Source organism: Trachurus trachurus (assembly GCF_905171665.1).
Source record: "Trachurus trachurus genome assembly, chromosome: 9".
NCBI lineage: Eukaryota > Metazoa > Chordata > Actinopteri > Carangiformes > Carangidae > Trachurus > Trachurus trachurus.
This window is the reverse complement of record NC_139895.1, coordinates 20,598,426-20,620,173: the sequence shown is the minus strand read 5'-3', so window position 1 is coordinate 20,620,173 and position 21,748 is coordinate 20,598,426. Positions and strand designations below refer to the sequence as shown.

The window sequence follows — 21,748 nt, the reverse complement described above, 5'->3', positions numbered from 1 at the left end:
CCCTCGGATCACTTGGTTCTTCCAGCAATCAAATAAGGATTTACAGTAGAAAAAACAAAATAAAATAAAATAAAGATAAAGTCAATTGGAATCATCCCATGAAAAAAATGTCCTTCAAAAGATTTTTCAAAAGACCCTCATTACCCATAATGCTAAGCTTTTTCTCTCCTTTCAGAGTACTTGTGCTTTGTAATATCCTCTGGTTGTTGTTGTTTTTGTTTTTTTGTTGCCACGAGCCAAAACTGGTTTTCAGAGCAATTCATCAAGTTGTTAACGTGAAAGCAAACCTTACATTGCTGGTTAGAGTTGGTTTGAAAACTTTGCACACAAAGTAACAATGTTGTTAGTCTTTTGGACTTTATACCATGTCGGCCCTGAACCAAAATGATATTGTTTTCGTTTTCACTCATTTGGTGCTGGCAAGTCAGTTTCAAGATGACAAATCAGCTGGTCGAGGTGCTCACTCCGGTTAAAGATGGTGTTGAAGCTTTCATCTGCTGAGGCCATTTTCTAGTTGGAGCAGGTATTGATGTTCTTGCCGTCAGCAGCATCCTCCACCAGCGCTAAGTGATAATCAGTGGAGAGTGTGAAGTGGGACACGCAGCCCACCAAGCCTCCATTGTACTGCCTGTTTGTGTGAAGAGCTATCTCTTTCATCCCGCCTTCAGAAGGAGAGCACAGAGAAAACAGAAAGAGAGATGATGGAAAATACAGAGAGATGTAGAAATCAAAACTGGTTCGAGTAGATGTGCAATGTATGTGCAGCATCCTATGCGACTGGGGGTTGTGAGCAATACCTACCAACATATAAAGGCCCGTTGATATTGAGTTGTCTCATCTTTCCCGGTGACCTGCCTGTTTTTGCTCCATAGTCATCCACTGTCAGCTTCCCTGACTGGCCGTCCCTAAAGACAAGAAGTGATAATGGTCAACTTATAAACATGAGAAACAGTGCAAAGATTAAGTTATGTCATTCTTGGACTGGTGCATCACATCGACTGTAAATACCAAAACAACAAAATAATTGTAGAGATTAAATCTGTCCTCCTTGGGGGTTTTCCAAGTTCCACATGGATTGAAAATCAACGTGTTTCTGAATGTCCCATGCAGGAAAAGTTATATCCTGCTCTCAAAGCTGCACTAATCATTAGATTTATAGTAACAATGTGAGTAACAAGTAACAGTGATCAAATGACTGTGGAACATGAATGGGGTTCCTCATAAGGACATAACCACAGATAAATATCATCACTTGACTGTACAGTTTCCTTCAGCTCTGTAGTGAGTTTTAGTAGTAGTTTAGTAGTTTAATGTTAATGCAAGATGTTTAAATAATCATATGATGTTTATGAATGAAAGTACATCAGTGGCGACTTTAGAGCTTACTCTGCTGCCCCCAAGTGGGCAAGGAAATTGACTGGTGCAGCTTTAGTGTTATACATTGGTGAAGACAAGTGAAAACAAAACATGGCCACATGTGTGTTGTGTTCACCACAGCATTGACATTGATTCAGCAGGATTTGTTACTAAAAATTGGACTTTCTTTAGACTGAGCTTACCTCACAGCTTTGACTCTGTGCCACTTTCCATCATTGAAGGTCCCATTGACAATAATATTAGCAGCACCACTGCCCAGATTATAGCTGCAACATGGAAACATTTATAAGGAGTTATATAAGGTACAGTGGGTTCATTTTTGTGAGGTACTGCCCAGATGAAAAATATGTGTATGTGTATATTTAGAACAAATGAGTAGTGGTATATTTTACACAAAATACCTGAAGAGTAGTGCGCCATCCTGAAGCCCCATGGACAGGAAGTCACTGTTGGGTCTCATTGGACTGTCTCCTCGCCATAGCAACAAGCCGTCTTTGGCTGTGCTCTTAAATCGCATGAAAAGGTTGTTCCTGGACCCAGAAACCCTGAGAAAACAGCACATTTACACGTGAGTATGTATAAGCAAGTACAGTATGATCACAGCAATCACTTTTGGCGTAACAGTGAGAAGAAATACTCCTGGTTCTTTCACCTTATAATTGGTTTGCAAAGGTTTGCTATGAAAGTTTTAGAGACCTTTGGTGTTTACAGCTGGTGTTTAATTACAGTTCCCCATGAGAAATCTCAGAGTCACTTTGCAGGCTCATCATCAGATACACATTTCTCTACCAACCTCTTAAGGATATCGCTGTTGTCGTAGTTCAGGTAACTTCTCCCAATGAACTGTGGGATCTCAATGGCCTCAGTCACAGCTGTGTGGAGAAAACACTGTATTTATGTCATGCCACCACAAGGTGGCAGCATCATTGTGTATCTGTGGCCAAAGCTCAGGTGAAAGCTAAAACTGATACTCTGAGGGTACATGTATGTTGGGAGGGTATATGTGTATTTGAGTATATGGTATTCTATTCGAAATCATACAAGCAAACTTACTGTTCAAACAATAATTCCCACACTCTGCTCAGTGAAAGCATTAAAAACAGAAAAGGCATAGACAGGCTTAAGGGATTATGTCCACTGTATCATTCTGTACGACATTACATGACACTACATGATAACACAGAGAGAGAGGGTTTAATCCACGAGAAATGGAAAGATCGTATCACATGGTTCAATCCACATATAATACAGACAAAAAACATTGCCTTTGTTACCTTATTCATAATTGATTTTAAAACAGCAGCATTTTTTTTCTTTTCTTTTTTTTTACTAAATCAAGAAGTTCATGTATCATTTTTTTTCCTTAGTTTTACTCAACAAACACAGAAACGCCAACAGCAACAACAACAACTACTGATTTTCAGCCATTTTATAATTTCTATAAATATGTCAGCTGACTTAGTACCATGCACAACATGCATGTAGGTACAATAATGGTGTAGTGCAACTGACCTTTCTGGCAGTGCCTGCCATCATACCCTAGGGGGCAGTCACATTCGTACCCGTCCCACTTGGGCCTGCAGGTCCCTCCATTAGCGCAGGGACTTTGGACACATGGGTGGGCTGAATTTGCCACATTGACGCCACCTGCTGTGCCAGTTGTTATTGGGATGGCACGGTCATTGAGCACCAGCTGGGGAGATGAAAAGAACACAGAAAATGGAGATGAAGCAAGAAAAGGTGAAAAGGTTTAAAGAGACTCTTGTCATAGTGGTCAGCTTTGTGGCTGCAGAGATGATATATTTATATATGGTGACTTGCGTTGTCTCGGGTTTCTGGACCCCACAGTATACAGATTATATATATAGCCGTACCTTCTGTATAATTCCAGTGAAGGGCTTTATTACACCTGCTGTCCTCTTGGTTTTATCATACTCTGGTACTCCTCCAATATAGAGAGGTGAACTGCAGTTGATCTGAGTGAAAGCTCCCTGCAGGAAAAGATTAGTTATGTCATCCGTTCATGAATAAATCTAGTTATGCCATATAAATGAATATGTTCATAAATATTAATGCCATTCAGGCTATGCTTTCCTTATAAAATACTTGCTTAAGAATTAATATGTTTGACCATGTATAGTATAATTTCCTCTCCTCATATATTTTGCACTTGGTTGAAGTTTACTTATGGAAGATGCAGTAGCAGCAAATCACATACAGGTGTTGGCATTTTACCTGTATTTTGTTATCAGAGGTAAAACTCTCATGTCTTTCACTTTGGAGAGTTAGTTAATATGGCACATCAAAGAGCCTGATGTTGTCTTTGGAGTTTTTCAGGATCCAAACGGGGTCATTAAAATGATTTAATGTCACACATTTAAGTTGTGTGTGACTGTGCCGTTGCTGAGTTCATTATGAGGTCTTTCTGCCCTCTTGTGGTCAAAAATAACACAAATTAACTTTATGCAACAAACTACAGTAAACTGAAGGAAAAATACCTCAGCAATGCCCTCCATTGCCCTCTGGCTGTCCACCTGCAGGATACCACTCTTTGCTGTGCGAGAGACCTTCAGCTCATGCCATGAGTCCAGACTGATCTGCTCCTCACTCCTGTGGCGCACACCATTACATTCAGCATGTGACATTTAGTTGGAAAATGTAAGTGGAAGAGGAAAATAAAAAGGGGCACAGACTAGAATGAGAGTGGATTTATCAAGTACCTTATGACCGCTCCTCCAGAGCCACAGTCAAATCTGAATTCTACATATCTGTTCACAAGGTTTATAGCCAGGAAGTCTCCGCTGCCTGCGTCATCGCTGTAAAGCAGCACCCCGTCGGGCATCGATGGCCGAAACGTCAGCTCGAACTCGGTGAAGGACAGATAACTCTGAGAGGACTGAGGCCAGGGAATGACAGCGTATGAAAACACTGTCTCATTGAAGAGCGGCGAGGACAGTGAGAAACCTGAGGAGTATGAGAGAAGATAAGAGAAAAGAACAGGCGAGAAGGAAGGAGAAGGATTTGGGCCATGGGGGAAGAAGAGGCGTTGAGCATTAAAATGATTAAGAGTGAAGGGGAGGAAAAGGAAGAAGTCAATGAGAACAGAAGAAAATGGAAAGAAGGGACATGTGGAGGAGGGAAGGAAAGTGGTAGGTTGTATTGTCTGAAAGCTGGTCTGACATGCAATCAATCCCTCTGCCTCTATATTGGAAATAATAATCCTCATCTCAACCAATTTTCTTTATATTGCACTCAACTGTTCGGTAATTACCTTAAAAGGTGTGTGTGAAAAGTCTATGACAGCCATCAAGTACGAACAAACCTCAAAGAGATTTCACTTTCTGCTTTCACAGAGGTACAAAACTCCTGTTGTAAACAAGTGTGTCTAACATGTGTAGGTGTGAGAAAATGGAAGATTGAGTTGACTCACTCTCTTCACAAAGTGCTCCCCTGAAGCCGAGTGGGCACAGGCAGATGAAGCCGTCAGCACGGTTTGCAAAGCAGGCGCCGCCGTTGGCACAGTTGACCAGGTCACACACAGTGTCACTGCACTCTCCTGGTAGAGTGGAGAGGAGATATGAGGTGATTAGGGCCAAACTCCACATATGTATCCATACATAGAACTGGAACCACGTATAGAAATTATACATTTAGAAAAAAAAAAGCAGTTTCAGTGGTGGTTTTATTTCCAGCTGGCAAAAACAAATTTTCATTGCTTTTATTAAAAGTCCTCTGCGAAGGCTGATTCACCTCAACATTTCTACTTGGGAAATTGGCCATTAGAAAGAGAGGCAAGTTGTTCAAAACTTGTTTATCAAAAATTGTTATTTTTCTGACATGGTGCCATGTGTCACCGTCTATTTCAATATTAGAACCAGACGTTTTTGTTCTTGTGTTACCATGTTTGTATGTATTTTGTTGTTGCAGCTACTTTAACCAAAGGATGAATGCTGTGTCACTTTATGCTCTCAGATTTGAACTAAATGACAATATCATCAGTCGGTCCAATGAATAAACAATGTCATCTAAATTTACTACAATAATTTATGTATCAAGCCAAACAAAGTAGTTAGGACACTGCTACATGTTATGCTTGCTCACCTATATCAGCTCCACTCAGAGCTTTGCCCAGAGGCCAGGGTCTGATGTCTGTGGCCTTGTTGTTGATAGTCAGACTCTGAATGCAGCCAACAAAGCCACGATTTGACCCTGTTGCCCTGACCAGCCAGTATGTGCTCGGAGACCCCCCCAAGTACAGCGGGGAGCGGAAAGTGATCTTTGTATACTGGCCCTGAGACGGCAAGAGTGAAGAGAACATCCTTTATTACTGTAAACACACTGACTAAGCTAATATTGTTAGTAATAGACGGCATATCCTTTGCTATTAAAACTAACAGATGCCATTGTTGTTACCTGTGAGCGTCCAGATATAGGGGTGTCGTTGTCCATGCGGAGCCAGCCGCTCATACCGTCTCTGAAGACAGTCACTGTGTGCCACTGACCAAGGACTACACGACTCTCACTGACTATCTGAGCTGCTCCTGTACCACAGTTAAACCTAAAGGGGAAAAGAATCAGGTAATTGTTATGTATATATTCATGGAGAACATGCTGTAAAAAGATAAAGTTATGTGCATCTGCAACATGTTTTACACTAAATTTACCCCAGGAGTTTGCCAGTCTAACAGAGCCGGGGTAGTTGTTTATCCCCGGGCTTCCATAATTTGTGTTTGGCTAAGCTAACACTCCCCAGGAAAAAGCTTTAAATTGGAGGGAGAGGCATGAGAGTGATATCAATCTTTTAATCTAACTCTCCGTAAGAGTGTTTCCCAAAAGGCTTAACTTTTCCCCCTACTGTATCATACTGTAGGTATATTCTGTACTGTATGTACCTACTGTATTGTAACCGCTTACTGAAGGTATATAGTTTTCAGTAATAAAATACATCTAAGGTGCAATGTATTATGGTCGAAATGTATCATTAAATCTTGTATTAGGCATGTACATCTTACATTTATATTTGGTTTGGTTCCCTTGTTGGGTAACTGTTAGCTTTATTACTGAAACAGTTTTCTTTTCACCTTTATTTGACATTAGGTTTCACTGAGTAACAACTATTATTAATGTGGTTTGTAATCACTATTTGGCCCTTAATGTGCAGTTGCTTTTAATTCGGTCTGAACCCGTCAGTTATATACGCTGGATAAACAAAATGTGAGTCACTGTATTCCTCACCTGTAGTGCACCTTGCCTCGCACCAGGGCCAAAGAGGTAAAGTCTCCACGGCCATGTTCGTTCTCTCCACAGTACAGCAGCAGGCCGTCCTCTAACTCTGCCTACACCAGAGAGAAACTGTTTGAAATATATTCTCATCATTGTCAGGATGAAAACAAAAAAAAAAGTTATAAATCAGCTCATTCACTTACCTTAAACTCCAAAGTAATCTGAAAAGTCTGGTAAGCGTTTTTCAGGGGTTCAAAGGTCATGTGAGAGTAGCCAAAGAACCTGGGGAAGTTCACTGACATCACTGGAGAAGAACAAAAAAGATAAATATCATGATAAATTCATGGTTGCAGAGCCGGTGGGAGTAGCTGCGAAAAGTATGGCAGACAGTCGAATATGCCTCTCCCTCACCCTCAGAGCAAGTGTCCCCTCTTCGTCCGAGGTTACAGTGACAACGTGAACCTCCGCTGTCATAATCACTGAGACAGAAGCTGTCTGGAGGACACACGGTGTCGTCGCAGGTCAGGTCGTACATACGAGGCACGTCACCTTTCCAGGGCGACATGGTTGGGGTGGTAGTGGTGGTGGGCAAAGTAATGCTGGGGAGGATGCAAACAGTAAGAAAGATGAAGAAGTTTCAGGTTCAGGTTTGGAAAAGAAGCAAGGTTTTTACACCGCAAAGTCTAAAACAGCTGATATAATAATAATAGCTAATAACAGTCTTCCAACATTTTTATTGCACTGTCACTTCTGTCCTCGTGCTTTTCTGAACTACCTTATCTAAAGTGACATTTGCTTTTTCAACCTTTATTTGTAAATACCATTTTACATCTGCACTTTAAGTGAAGTGCCACACTGATGTAAATGAACAGTGGATAGTAGCCAGCCTATATTTTTCTCCAGTTAAAGCTGTGCATTTAGACCAAAATAGCAACTTAAATTGATGTGATATTTCACTGCACTGCTCCAGTCAACGTCATTAGCAACTAATTAAGTGGACGAGCATGAAAAAAGCAAATTGGAGGTGGCTTTTAGGACTAAGCAGAAAGCCAGGAAAATCAACAATCTAGCAATCAGAGAGCGAAAGGAACATCAATAATAATTGTGATTTTGTTGAGAAAACCTTCTGATACGACTGTTTTGTCTTGTTTTTTTTGCTTTGTAGAAAAAAGACTCTAACCCTGTTCAACTTTTCCTTAAAGAGAAAGGCCATTAACTCCTCTAGCTGTTGACAAACAGCACTGACATCTTTTCAATCAAATACAGTGCAACAATGTCAGTAAAACCAAGGTACCAAGGAAAACCAGAGCTTTTAAGGTTCATTTTACCTGGTGGTGGTGAGTGGGGCGGTAGTTGTGGTGTCAGGAGTGGTACTGGGCTCTGAGGTGGTGGGGAAGACCAGATCTGAGAAATCTGGCAGAATGGACGCGGTGGTGGTGGTGGAAACTGGTGGGGCAGTGACGTTGCGTGGAGGGATGGTGTTCATACGGTAAACAACGTTCCGACCAGATGGGGGACCAGAGCGCGAACGGAGCTGGGATTTCTTGTTATCCTGACTGATACCTGGGAATGGCTTCAACTGGGAAGCAGAGAGGAATAAAGAATTAACAGAAAAAGTTGGATAGAGTAATATTTCAGACATAAAAGTGTTTTATCATCACTTCTTTTTCCAGCTAATTCGACCGTTATAATTTAATTTGATTCACAGAGTCTAACTAAACTCAAAATTTCAGCAATCACTATCCAAACTCTGACACGTAAAAACCCACCTCTTCAATAAAGATATCATAATCAGAGTCATCAACGTCGAAGCCATCGTCGTCTTTGATCCCGGAGTCTGTGATGTAGCGTCCATAATCACCACTGCCAACATCTGATGAGCCTGTCAAGAATGTCATAGAGGATTATAACACGCCTGTTATTAAATGCTGTTAAAGTACCTCAATGATGACAGTGACACCGGTAAAATGAAGGGAAAAACACGTGTTAAATGCAGTAAATGCAGGTCGGAGAATCACATGGTTGGAGAGCAAAGAGGTCAATGAGGTGACACTGCAAACACACAGTAAAGTCTATATTTACTTTCATATCCACTGCATCAATTGAAAACCATTTGCTATTAGAATTACGCCCCATTTCTTTTATTGTATTATTCTTTCCTATGTGGCCGGAAGGGGCTCATAAAAATCAATCGCTGTTTCTCTGCGCCAGTGGTGCAGGCTTGGACTTTTCTTGCATTTGCAGTATCACATATGACAATGACATTTCAGTCACTGCAAAGTGATGCCGACAATGACCATGACCTTCGCAACAAATAACGATGACTGGTTCACTAAAGGAGCTGCTGAGGAATGATGGCTCTTTCTATGACGAATGATCATGGTGTGAAACATGTGACCATATTTGATAAAAATGATGATGATGATGATGATAATAATAATAATAATAATAATAATAATAGGGATGATGAGAAAGCATACAGCTGCTATTGGCTGAGTGGGTCTACCTGTTAGCCTGTACCCAGGCTGCCGCACCACGTACTGAAAGGTGTCTCCTCGATACAGAATAGTGCCATAGGGAGCTCATAATGTACAAAGACAAAGCCAGACAGTGAATACAGTGAGATAGGCAACTGCCAAAAAATCATGTTTTGCAAAAGCCACTTTAATTAATTAGTTGCTAACTTTTTTCTTTTTTTTTGCCCAATTAACTTATGTGATGTAAGTGGGTTCTTGAGTTGAAAGCCCACAGACCTGCTATGTCCCTGTTCTCAATACCTAAATGTGTTGTTGTACACAGTGTTGGGGAGGATAGTTTGAAAGCACACTGTAGCTTTGAACAACTGCAAAGCTACTCAAGGAGAACTCTAGTTTAATTCATTAAAGCTACTAAATGGCAAAAAAAAAAAAAAAGATGCAGTTTTTTGCAAAAAGTGTCTTCTTGTTCACAGGTCAAACACCAGAAGGAATAAATACTCAGCTATTTATGAGAAAGGAATGCCAGCTTTGGTTTTGTGTACAACAGCTGCTTGAAAATGGCCATGGGGATTCAGGCTGAGAATCAGGAGGTTTATCCATAATGATGTTGCCACTGTGTGAGCTCTGGGCAACACCTGCCCTTGGCTTTGGCACACGCACTGCACAAAGGTCAAGTGCGTGGAGCTGACTGCCTGACAAATGCATCGTCTGGGGTGTGCTCACAGCAGGCAGTCTTGTCAAAGATGGCTTTACGGTAGAGAAGCAATTGGTAAAATAAAAATAATGTTTGCAAATAGTTTGCAATTTTTTGTGGTTTCAGCATTAAACCAAACCAAAATGGCACAGTATAGGCTTCTGAAAGTTACACTGTTAGTTCAATTACATGTAATTTGGTTATACATTTGATGGACAGTATTATACAGTAGTAGGCCCTATGTTAAATCTACTCGTACACTACACATTTATGTATATTTTTTTCATATCATACAATACTGAGATATACTGAGTGTATTATTACTAGTCTTGGATGAGCGCTTAAGTACAAAAAGTTGAAAAAAACAATGAAGTGCACATTCAATGCAACACCTCCCCTCCCTTCCACGCTACGCTGGGGACGCTTAATCTTAGCTTACATAACATAACCCCCCCCTCGTTTACTTCCCATTCCACCTCCCTGTCCATCTTCATTTTACAGTATCATTCCTCGTGTAGCACTGTGGAGTGATATCAGTCAACTGATACGGATTTTTTTTTTTTAAATTAGCTGCAAAACATCTCGGGGAAATTTGACTTTTAAGGTTGAATGGATGCCAAGATTTAAAGTGCTAATTTGTAAAGTCTAATAACATTAAGTCCTCCTGAATACTGACTGCTGGCATACAGGGAGGGGGAGAAGCCCAAAAATCCCTCAGAAAACTAATCTGCTGTTGTGTAACAATCCCCCTCAATCCATACCTCCCTCTTTCTAACCACTAGGAACACACACACACAATGCACCACTGCTTGAGTGAACAGCGGGGGTGGGCTTGACTGACTGACATACTTTTCTTGTTGCTCTCTCTGTGATAGCTTGTGTATGTGTGTGTGTGTGTGTGTGTGTTTCCATCAGGGGTGTGGACAGGCAGAAAAGGGGTCTGGCATTCCGTCCTTAATCCTGTCTGATGAGACTCGGACGTAACCCGCTTTTATCCCCTGCTGAGAAACCACGCTTCTCTATCTCCTCGTTTCTGTCCGTCTGTCTCTCCGTGTCCCTCTGACTGACTCCATTTATCTTGTTTCATGTAACTTTCATTGACATTATTCTTAACTTCTTTGTGCTATTATCTCTGTCCCTGTCCTCTGTAGGTCTCTGTGCGGTCTAGCAGGACTGAAGGAACTTAGTGCCGTCAGAGGAGTTCACAACAGTGTGATGGCAGACCGAGCGTGTGATGCAGTGTGGCCTGTGTGTGATTATAAATACTCGACTGTTTAATTTAAATAATCATACATACATTATGGCAACTAATCTGTAGGTAAAGTGCTTGAATGTCATGAACCTTAATCCATTAATATATTGCTACCACTGCTTATTTTCATATTTGTGTACATCTCCCACACACCTGTGTGAATGCGTGTGTGTTTGTGTGATTTAATATCAATCAGCCCCTCCCCCACACGCCACCAGCCGCCGACTATATCAAAAATAATAAAGTTAATGACTCTGTTGCTCTATATCTCCATCATCCAGGGCAAGAGTCGGACAAACGGACTGACACACTGCCAGGTGCTGTCCTACATTCAAGCAAATGCTGAAAGAGTCAAACTGTCTAGTGCTATTTATTTTATTGATTTTTCGCACGACCTTCTCATGATGATTTGCAGGGGGTTCTGTGAGAATATTTGAGGTAAGACAGAAGAGATAATGCAAAGTTGTGGTAAATTTGCAAAATCTACTGTATCATCAAAATGTCAAGATATCTAGATGTTATGTTATGGAATGAACTGTGATGATACATTAATAAAAGCAGACATATGCTTAATCTATTCAAATGTTAGGCTGAAAGGTGGGAAAGGTAAAATGCTGACAGAATAAAGTAAAGCACATTGTGCAATACAGGGTGAATTTCTAAATACTAATCATTGCATGTTGGTGTCCCCTGTGAATTATGCCTCAACTCTACAATTTCAAAACCTCATCGTTGCTTCACACTGCTGGGAGAGGATGACTGTCTCCACGGTAACACTGGGGTTTACACAGTGCGGTTGAACATAGTAAATGTTTTATTGTGAGGATAACTTTGGCGATGCAAAAATGAGCATGGTCTGTTTAATTCTGTGTGGGTGTGATGTTGAAACTAAACTGAAATTGACTTGTTTTTGCGATGTAGTTGATACCACGGTAACAAGGGAGCTGGGAATAAGATTTCAAGGCTGTAAAATCACAGCAGATTTAAGCTCAGAGATCAACATTTGGCCTTACCAAGAGTGCGCACAGGGTTGTTGATGTGACTCGGCGGACTAACCCCATGCACGTTGACGGCCCGGACAACAAACTGGTACTCCGTCTCTGGTATTAATCCCTTCAAAACCATGGAGTTAGTCTCAATGGGCTCACGAATATATGTCCACTCTGTGTCCATTTCTGGCCTGAGAAAAGGGAAAAGGACACATAAGATATATAATAACAAACTGAATGGCCAATTCATCTAATAAAGGTAGCTAAACAGTTTTGGGTTCTGACACTGTTACATCTGTGTGTGGCATTTTACAAAACAAAACAGTGGTCTTGGTTTTGGTACAAATTATCAATAAAAATCATCACTCAACATAATTGCTGTAAGGATGATGATATGCTTTTGTGTGGGATGTTTCAAAACTCTATTCAGGCACTTGATTGTGCTCCTCCTGCTGCTCTGTGTACCTGAAAGGAACAAGCACAACTGTGGCTCTGCAAAATTCAAAGTCAGGAAAATACTGAACCACTTTTCAAACAAAACCAAATGAGCGATTGATCAAGGCAGTTTTCATTATCTTACTCATTTTGAGCTGCCTCAAGCCTCAACATGTTATTTTACGCTTTAGAGGACGTTGAATACTTTTCAACAAAAAATAAATAAAGTGATAATCTCCTGGACTTTATATTTTTGGCTATCATCTCCAGCTTCCATCTCAAACTGCCATGTTTGTGTGCAGATCTGTGGCGCCTGGAGCTATAGCTATCTGCTGAATAGTCATCTTCATCATCAGTCAATGTCTCCCTTCAGCAAGACCTTTTTTGATGTGAGAGGGGAAAGATGTGCCTCTGACACGGCCCTTTTGTGTGGAAAATCCCCACTCCATGCAAAAAAACAGGCAATGATTCACATCCAGTCTCTCAAACTAAGTGACAGTCTCTCTGCCTCCATCTCTCTCTCTTTCTCCCTTTGCTTAGTCACAGGGTGTTAACTTTACACCATGAAGGGCAACACTACGGTGTTTTAAAGTTTGTTTTCTTTTATATGTTAATAACTTTTTATTTTCTTATTTTCTTTCAGAAACAACTCTTATGGGGACCTTTTAAAATTCAATCTGCCTTCTTTATTGGTGTCTGGCAAATCATCAGAGGACTCGGAGCAAATTATTTCTGACCTCAACTTCCTTGTCATTGAGAAATAGGAAATTCCTTTATGAGTGTGTGTGTGTGTGAGAGAGAGTGTGTGTGTGAGAGTATGTGTGTTTGAGGCTGGAAACTACTAGACAAGAGTAAGAAGTTCATTTCTTCTCATGTCCCAATTGACCCTCATGTCAAAAATACAAATGGTTACGCTATACAGAGCAGCTCAGTTCTCATGAAACTCACTGTAAAAGAGAGCTGTGTAGTCTGTATTAAAGCAATGTGACAGTGAGACAATACAGAGTCTGATTAAGGAGGCTAAATATACAGCTATCTACCTCCATTAATGCGCTATGCTAAAAGTTCTGTTAAGTTGCAATTTAAAGCTGATTATCTCTCTGACAATAAAGCACTCCTACATATTCTGCCCAAAAAAATACAATTCATCAGTCATGGTGTCTTTATAGCACAAAGTGTTCGGTAACACTTTACTTGAAGGTATCGTCATAAGACTGACATGACACAGTCATGAACGTGTCATAAACATTATGTCAATGTCATAACGTTGTCATTAAGTGTCATTCGGTTTTTGTAGGGTTAGGTTTAGGGTTAGGGTTAACCGAATAACACTTAATGACAACGTTATGACATTGACATAATGTTTATGACACGTTCATGACTGTGTCATGTCACTCTTATGACGATACCTTCAAGTAAAGTGTTACCAAGTGTTCTAGTGCACCTTTTAAACTTCTATTATAATGGTGCTCATAGTTAAAAAGCAGATTTTAAATTCTGCTTCTGTTTGTCTCAGTCTCTATTCATTTTGCTTTGCATTTAGCTTAGCTTAGCACAAAGACTGGGAGCAGAGGAACACGGGGAGCATGTCTCTCTCCCATTGGCTAAAACAGACTAGCTAGCATCTTGAACATTCACAAATTACTAATAATGATAATAATTATGACGTATCCAGTTGGTTTTAATCATTTGGTTTCAGAGGGAGTCTCCATGAATCACCTGACAGCCTAATTTATGACTGACCTGATGTAAGCCACCAGGAAGTGAAGGACAGGTGCGCTACCCTCGCTCTCTCCTTGCTGCCATGACAACGCCAGCTCTGTGTCAGATACAGCCATGACAACAGGCTGAGTGGGGGGCGATGGGGGCATGCACATTTCTGATGGTGGAGAGCAAAATTGATATCAGTCACAGTTATTAATAATCCTACAACAGAAATATTAGCAATGGCTGTAAAATGGACTCAACCTACTCACATATTCTTACCATGTGTGGCGGTGCTGATGTCTCTGGGCATGCTGGGCCTGCCCTCCCCTGCCCAGCCGTAAGCTCCGACACTGACTCTGTACTTAGTGTTCACCTTTAGTTTACCAATGTCCACATCCTTGAAGACCATTTTATATGGAGGGAAGGGGATAAAGATACAGATAGATAAGAAAGACAGAAAAACAGGATGGCCATAATAATAAAAAAAGATGGTGAAAGACAATGCCTGGAAGTGGACATTTGTCAAATCTAGCTATAAATGTCAACTAGCCTACAGTTAGATAAAGCAGTGACAGGGTCTAAGTTATTAAAAAAAAAAAGGCTAAATGATACTTACAAAGCTGGCTTGACCATCAAATTGCCCCTTCAAGAAAAACATAACATAACAGTAAGGATTGAATTTTTATATCTTTCATTCATGACACCAAGATATACTATTAACTTCATCCAAACATTGACCAAAGGTTCTAGTTGCTGTGTTTCTAATTGTCATGTTGTTGGGTAAATAATTCCTGGGCAGGCAGTCTTCCACATGCATGACTAAAAGAGAAGCTGTTAAATTAAACTCAAGTAATTGTTTTCACTGTAATGAAGCAACACACACAAGACACTACATGTTATTTTGACCAATTCATTCTTTGTTTTTGTCTTTGTCGGATTTGTTAACAATTAACAATTTAATTAAATGTGTTTTATTTCTGCTTATTTACGGTACATCTGAATGTAAGGTTACGCTGCTTTTGAAGAATTTGCTCTGCTAAAGCAGCAGTGGTGCCACCACACACTCTGTAAAAGTTACACACAGAAAAAAAATTTATGTTTCTGTACACTCACAGTGGTCAGCATGTCCAAGCTGAGAGGCACCTCTAACAAAGATGCTGTTCCCATTGGGTTGCCATTTCTCATCTCTGTATAGAAGACCTGAAAACCATCCAGACACATACAAACACATATTAATAGGAAAAAAAAGCATCTTTCTGTTCCAGTAAAATCAAGCCTATTTGAGCAGTGTTTGGTTCAACTGACATTCACAAATGTCACATCTGTTGTGCAGGATCAAAGCACCATTTTTTTTAGACCTTTCAGCTACTTCACAAGAGATCAAGACTTGGTAGTGACAATGTAAACAAAGCATTGTAAGGAGGAAATACTATGAGGAAACAGGATTATTTATGAACTTCCAAAGTGACTGCCTAAAAGAACACAAATCTGTGAGTCGTGGGGAAGCTAGGTAGCTGACTAATCCTCTTAGTGCGGACATATGGTCAAAAGCACAGCACACACAGTCATACTGATCCTCACTTTGTTAATGGTTAACTCAAAACAAACACTAGAAAGGTGGGAAGGAAGCAAGGAAGGAAGGAGGGAAGGAAGGAAGGAAAACTAGTTTCTGTTAAGACATTATATCATGTAAAAAAAAAATATATATATATATATAAAAAGAAACACCAGAGGGAATGAACAAAGAGTACAGTTAAAAGCTATGTCAGAGAAAAAAGTAAGAAAGAACAGACAATAATGCATGAAACCTAGAGTAACAGCCTACCGATGCATATTGCTAAATTTATGTCCATTAAATCTCGACCAAGAAAAGCAAATACTGTCAGTACTTTAAAAACAGCTCGCCTGGGGTGGACACCAAATAAAGATTTTAGACCATATCTTTCAGAGCTATATTGCCTCTGAAAAAGCATAAATTTGGCAGTGAAAGGGTTCCATCAAAACACCAGAAATTTCAAAATATCAATCTGGCCCTCAAGGCCATCTTGCTGGACAGTGGTTTTGACAGGCACTTTAAAAGCAGAAGAAATATGGGGGGCCATTCATGTTAGTGGCTTGCTGACAGAAATGGGCACACGTTAGGAAAAAAGGGGAAATCTGATTTGTAAGTATCTCAGAAGTTGTTTGTTGTTGTTGTTGTTTCTGAGTGGAAAACCTTTTAATTCATTTCCGAAAAAAGGGGTCTTAAAAGGAACATCAAGAGTTTGTGCCTTTTTTGGTGTGTGATACCTGGCAAGGTTATGTTGGTAAACCCTCAAGGCAAGGACTACTGGGTTGTAAACATCTTAACTAGACTTATATAAAAATGTTAAAAGCTGGAAGAAATTGAGAATAAAATATGTGACCGGCTGTAACACAAATCCTATTGCAGTATCTTTTTTTATACTGGTCACCAGTCTATCACAGGTTTGACATATAGAGACAAACAGCCAGTCACGCTCACAGTCACATCTATGGGCACTTTAGAATAAACAACCAGTCCAACTAGGTCAGTCTTTTGTTATTTAATGTAAAAGCACAATTTGTGGCAATACCTTGTATCCAGTGATGGTGCTGACGTGTCGCCGTGGCATCTTCCATCGTACACTGAAGGCTGTGCAGTTGATTGTCTCTAGCTGGATGTCTAATGGAGGACTCAGGCGATCTGGTTGAGACAAATAGACAAAAAGATATAACATTTCATAAACTGACATGAATTAAATGCGCATGTTGCTCCATGTCTGTACATATAAGCATTATATACTGTCTAGTAACATAACATAGAACCTTTTTGAGCACACATTCACACTATCCTATCCCTGTGAGGATTTTTTTTGTCAAATATGAAGAGAAAACACATTTATAGTGGTTGACAATATTCACAAAAAGTAAAAAAAAGTTGCACTTTCAAGAAGTAGAAATAACTACCTGCTTTGTCAGAGAAGCCTTGTCAATAGATCCATGCAAAAGCAAGTCTGTTGCAATACCTTTCTGTATAATCAATGATAGTCTGAGCAAAACCTACACTCGATTTCAGTGTATTTGAACAATGGAAAAAAAGACCACTTGTGGTGATATAACCTGTAGTTTGACATGCTGGCTTATAATATCGACTGACTCTTACTTCAGATGTCATTATTTTCATGGCCTGAGTTATTTAATCTTAGGTACTTCTGTGGCACTACAGGGGATTGTGATTTCACTTCCAGTGTTCAACCATGGCCTGAAAATACTTCAGGAGGCTCTTATGGGGACATTAAAGAGAAATATCTATGGAGCTCTAGATCATCAGTGCTCCTGATGACCTAGTGTATATGCATTACCAGGCTTTAATGGGGAAACATGAGCAGACAAGGGCCCTCAGAGCCACATGGTCGTACCCTTTAAGTCAAAATATTAGCACATAGTGGATGACTGCTACGTTCAGGTCACCAAAAGCCTCCTTAAAATGCTTGAAAATGGATATGGAAATTACATTTTTAAAATAAATGAACCAAAATGAGAATATATTTTGATATGACCTAAAAAAAAAAAAGTACACGGTTAGCATCAGGTTAAGATTACTGTTAGTAGTTTTTGCACAAAGTTCGGATTTAGATTTTTTAAAGAAAACCAAACTTCTCTTTCGAGGTGACAAAAGGACAGATGTCGCTGGTATAGACTGACATGAAGATCACACAAAGCTAAAGATAGCAAAGCAGGACACAGTAAATTGAAATTTCATGTAGCTACATCACTGCTCTTTTCCACTTTCCCTTTTCTCTCCTTTTTATTTCTTCTGACTCTGACTTCCTTTGCCGTCCTGTCCCCCTGACTCCTCTCCTGTTGGCATCTCCCCTCCTTTCTCGTACCCTTCTCCCTGCTTTTCCATCCAAGCAGATAATGCAATATGTCAGCTGAATTCCCCGATCATCCATATCTCCCCAGGGGTGTGGCCCAGCGAATGCACGGGTGAGCTAAACTCACAGAATTAGAGCAGATAGAAAGTCGACTTTCTCAGATCATCATCTTCATGGCCATCGACATACAGCGGCTTACGGTGGTGCTTCATGTGCAAGTTAAGTTTGGGTACAAATTATACTGCTGAGAGAGGCTGGTGTTAAACTATAACCTCTTATCTCTATGAATCCTTAAAATCTTAGCATAAACCCCTAAAATGAGTGGATTAAGTTTAGTCAGTATGACGAGATTGGGTATTGATCCTGGTCCTGTCGATGTCTCCTCAGGTAACCTCTTGCTAAAGTTGTTCTGAGCCAGTTCTTTTTAGAAATAACATACATGATTAGGATTAGATTTTTTCAAAAGAAATGGACAAAATATGACGTTCAATAACACATCCTTCCAAACCTGTTGTGAAGATTTAAAAATACTCTATGACCAAATGGACGTAAACAGGTGTATTCTACATTTAGATGATAATTTATGAAATCATGTTCATACATAAGTTAACAGTTACTAACAAATACTAACTCAAACTGTGACAGCAAGTTCACAGGTAGCAGGAATCAGGAGTGATATCTACAGGCTCTGTTCAAAGAGCAGCTGTGGAGTTGGTTTATACAGGTCTGTAGCACTGAGCGGTTCCATCAGCGAGTGCACACAGCTACAGTATAAGCCCTGATTCTGACAGTCACTTTACCTGCACTGATTAAAAGCTAAACTTTGTCACACAGCACTGAGTTTGTTTTTGTCATGTTGGATCACTTGTCTTATCAAGCCGATGTGCCCGCTGCTTCACTGCTTCACCTTGACCGCGACAGTTGCAGCATCTCATACAGCACATCTCACAGATACGCCTTTTACCGATGCTACAAAAACACAGATTAGCAAATTGCTGCAATTTAAATTGTCGTACATTTATATCTGTCACTAACATACTATAATTGTAATCTAATTCATTTATACAACTTGTGACAAAATGAACAAACAGCAGGTTCTCTCATACTTGATCTCACTTGATCCAATCTTAAATTTGTGGATCTTCTCTCTGAACAGGCCGACTTCTCTATCACTCTGATTGTCCATCTCTTCTTTTACAGTCAGTCATGTAGAAGTGTTGCTCTTTGCAGGTCTGAGTCATCCAGAAATGAATAAGAACAGGACATGTACTGAAGCCCCCCTCTCCAGTTTGAAATGGGAAATAATGTATAAACATTGACTTTGAAGGGAAAATCTGTTTTCACATTTTCATTGTCTCCTTAAGTTTCACATACTTGTGAGGTGATGGAGAAGATCATTTAAAATGCACACATATGGTGACAAGTTAATAACTTAAGATGGACGTTATAATAACTGTGACAAAATATCTATGGAAGCTACTGAATGGTTTTCATAAATAATTCAAAAGGTAATTCTAACTGAGAAAAAGCTGTCAAAATCCTGAAATAGTGAGACCACTATTGGGTGAGATGTCATTCAATTTGAACTCTTTTCAAACACAACCATATCGGTTATTTAAAGGCTGACGTGATGCATCTGGACATCGATGCCTGTTGACATTCAACCCTCCCTTGGAATGAGGCCTGAAAGACCTCAAAACACAAAAACAAGTACAAATGTCACTGGCGGTCATGAGGACAGACCTACAGCCATCCTCTGTATATGGCAGTCTCAACTGTGGTGAGTTTTCTGTGCTGACAGACAGATGTAATAGTCAGCTTGCTAAGGCCTGTGGGTCTGAAAGGCTGAAGGAGTGAGGGAGAAACACAGACAGTCAGAGAGAGTGACAGCGAGGGAAAAAGGAAGTGATGGAAAGAGAGAAAGAGGAGGAAAAGGAAAAAAAAACTGGGACGAAAAAGTGTTCAGGGTGACAGGACAACAAAGAAAGATAGAGACAGGGGGAGAGACATTGACAGGGAGAGACACTGTGGAAATGACAAAATCAACATCAAGGATTTTTTTTGCCCAAAGAGTCACACTGACAAGTTTGATAATGGGCGTGCAGCTGGTACAGAGCTGAATATTACCTTTCTTTTTCCTTTATTTAAAGATTTTTTTTTCACACAAAAAAGTAAGTTTAGATGGGCTACAGTTTTGCTATTCTTTTTTAAAATCAAGAAAATACCATTTAGCAACAAGTCATATCCATCTCCCTTTGCGCCCTAAGCCCTGACAGTTCTGCCTTTAATCAGTCAGGTGTTTGAATTACAGTTCAGATGGATGAATATTGACAGGTGAACAGGGATGTGTATAGTGGTGATCTGGCGACCATGTTATTTTACTTTTACTGCTATGAACCAAAGTTTAACAATTAACAAGTTTGAAAGTGTCACACAGGTTGTTAAAGTGAATTATTGCTGCCATATTATGTTTTATCCAATAATTCAAAAGTAACCTGACAAAGTTTTAAAACAGGCTTAATGACACATAATGCAATCACTCAGATGACAAGATGAGCAAATACAAAGACAGCCCCATTGTAGCTCAAATCCATTATCATTATGATTATCACTGTTACCATATTATTAATACCATATGATTTTTAGATGGTGAACTTACCAGATCTTCGAACATTTGATCTTCTTGCACAAAAGCAAACGCTGGCAGTGCATATTGCAAAGAGAAGTAAGTACAGAAGACTCCTTTCTTTCCATGTAGATTCCATGTCTTCTCCTGGTCGAAAGTTTAAAGCGCTCAAATGTTCATTTTAACGCACAGTCAAACGCGCCTGTAACTGTTAATGTACCCGATCCCTTCACTGCTAAAAGTTTTCTCTGTTAAAAACGCCTTTTTATCCAGATTGTGGCGCCGACGCCATCCGAAGGCAGACAGAGACTGCCCGAGAGGAAAGGGCAGCTACGGTTTGACACTGATAAGATTACAGTCTGCAAAAGATCAGTGGGTCGGACACATTAACGCGCGGACTGACCGCCACGGTGCCCCGACGAGGCGCGCGGATGGACGACGGAGAGGGCTGTCCCGACAATTCACGCGTAACGCGCAACGAACAAAACCAACTGTATGGCACTCGCGATCATTTTTTTATTACGCAGGAATCTCGGTTTCTTGTCACGCACGTCTTAGACGGCAGATGAGATGGACAGCGAAGTGCAGGAACGTGGGGCCGTTTAGAGCTAAGAGGATAATAAGCGTCTAATCCGCACAGTGGACACAGATGGAGAGCACGTCTTGACGCAGAGGCAGGGGAGCTGCTCAAGCAACAGACACTCCATATTAACACGGCGTGTGTGTGATTGACTGCTTGTGTGCACAACAATGGCCAAATTAGCAAAACAACGACTCCATTAATTTGTGTTGGGCACAGCAGCTGCTGTGTGCCCGTTAATGTGTCACTGGGAGTCCAGCTGATAACGCGCCATTAATTGATTAATTGTGGTCACAGCTTTTAAGAAAAAAAAAAATACAGAGAAGTAAAGTTTGATCAAGAGGAGTGGTCTGCGCGCACGCGTGTGTGCAAACTCACAATGTGCACGTGTGTAATTGCGAGAAAGAGGCGAAGAGAGATCAGCTTCAGTGTATCAGAGAAGCTTTTTTTATTTTCTCATCGAGGAGCACTAAACACGGAGAGGACTGGAAACATTGCGCACAACACTAT

The 21,748-nt window shown here is 40.3% G+C and overlaps 1 protein-coding gene across 2 annotated transcripts; it reads right to left on the bottom strand.

Moving 5' to 3' along the window:
- Nucleotides 1–510: 510 nt before the first annotated feature.
- Nucleotides 511–20,797, bottom strand: egflam (EGF-like, fibronectin type III and laminin G domains; the record flags this gene model as incomplete). 2 transcript variants are annotated; one of them, XM_083978318.1, is made up of 26 exons in its annotated part: nucleotides 511–662; nucleotides 802–905; nucleotides 1,560–1,643; nucleotides 1,779–1,922; nucleotides 2,171–2,249; nucleotides 2,431–2,454; nucleotides 2,890–3,070; nucleotides 3,252–3,368; nucleotides 3,876–3,987; nucleotides 4,098–4,341; nucleotides 4,808–4,933; nucleotides 5,479–5,668; nucleotides 5,791–5,935; nucleotides 6,613–6,713; nucleotides 6,804–6,904; nucleotides 7,012–7,199; nucleotides 7,929–8,179; nucleotides 8,370–8,482; nucleotides 9,107–9,181; nucleotides 12,037–12,203; nucleotides 14,191–14,326; nucleotides 14,434–14,551; nucleotides 14,771–14,797; nucleotides 15,268–15,354; nucleotides 16,749–16,858; nucleotides 20,692–20,797. In XM_083978318.1, 26 exons carry the CDS (start codon nucleotides 20,795–20,797, stop codon nucleotides 511–513), a joined length of 3,282 nt encoding a protein of 1,093 aa, XP_083834444.1. The 2 variants fall into 2 exon arrangements, with proteins under 2 accessions (XP_083834444.1, XP_083834445.1); XM_083978319.1 differs by lacking the exon at nucleotides 9,107–9,181.
- Between the last annotated feature and the right edge of the window lie 951 nt (nucleotides 20,798–21,748).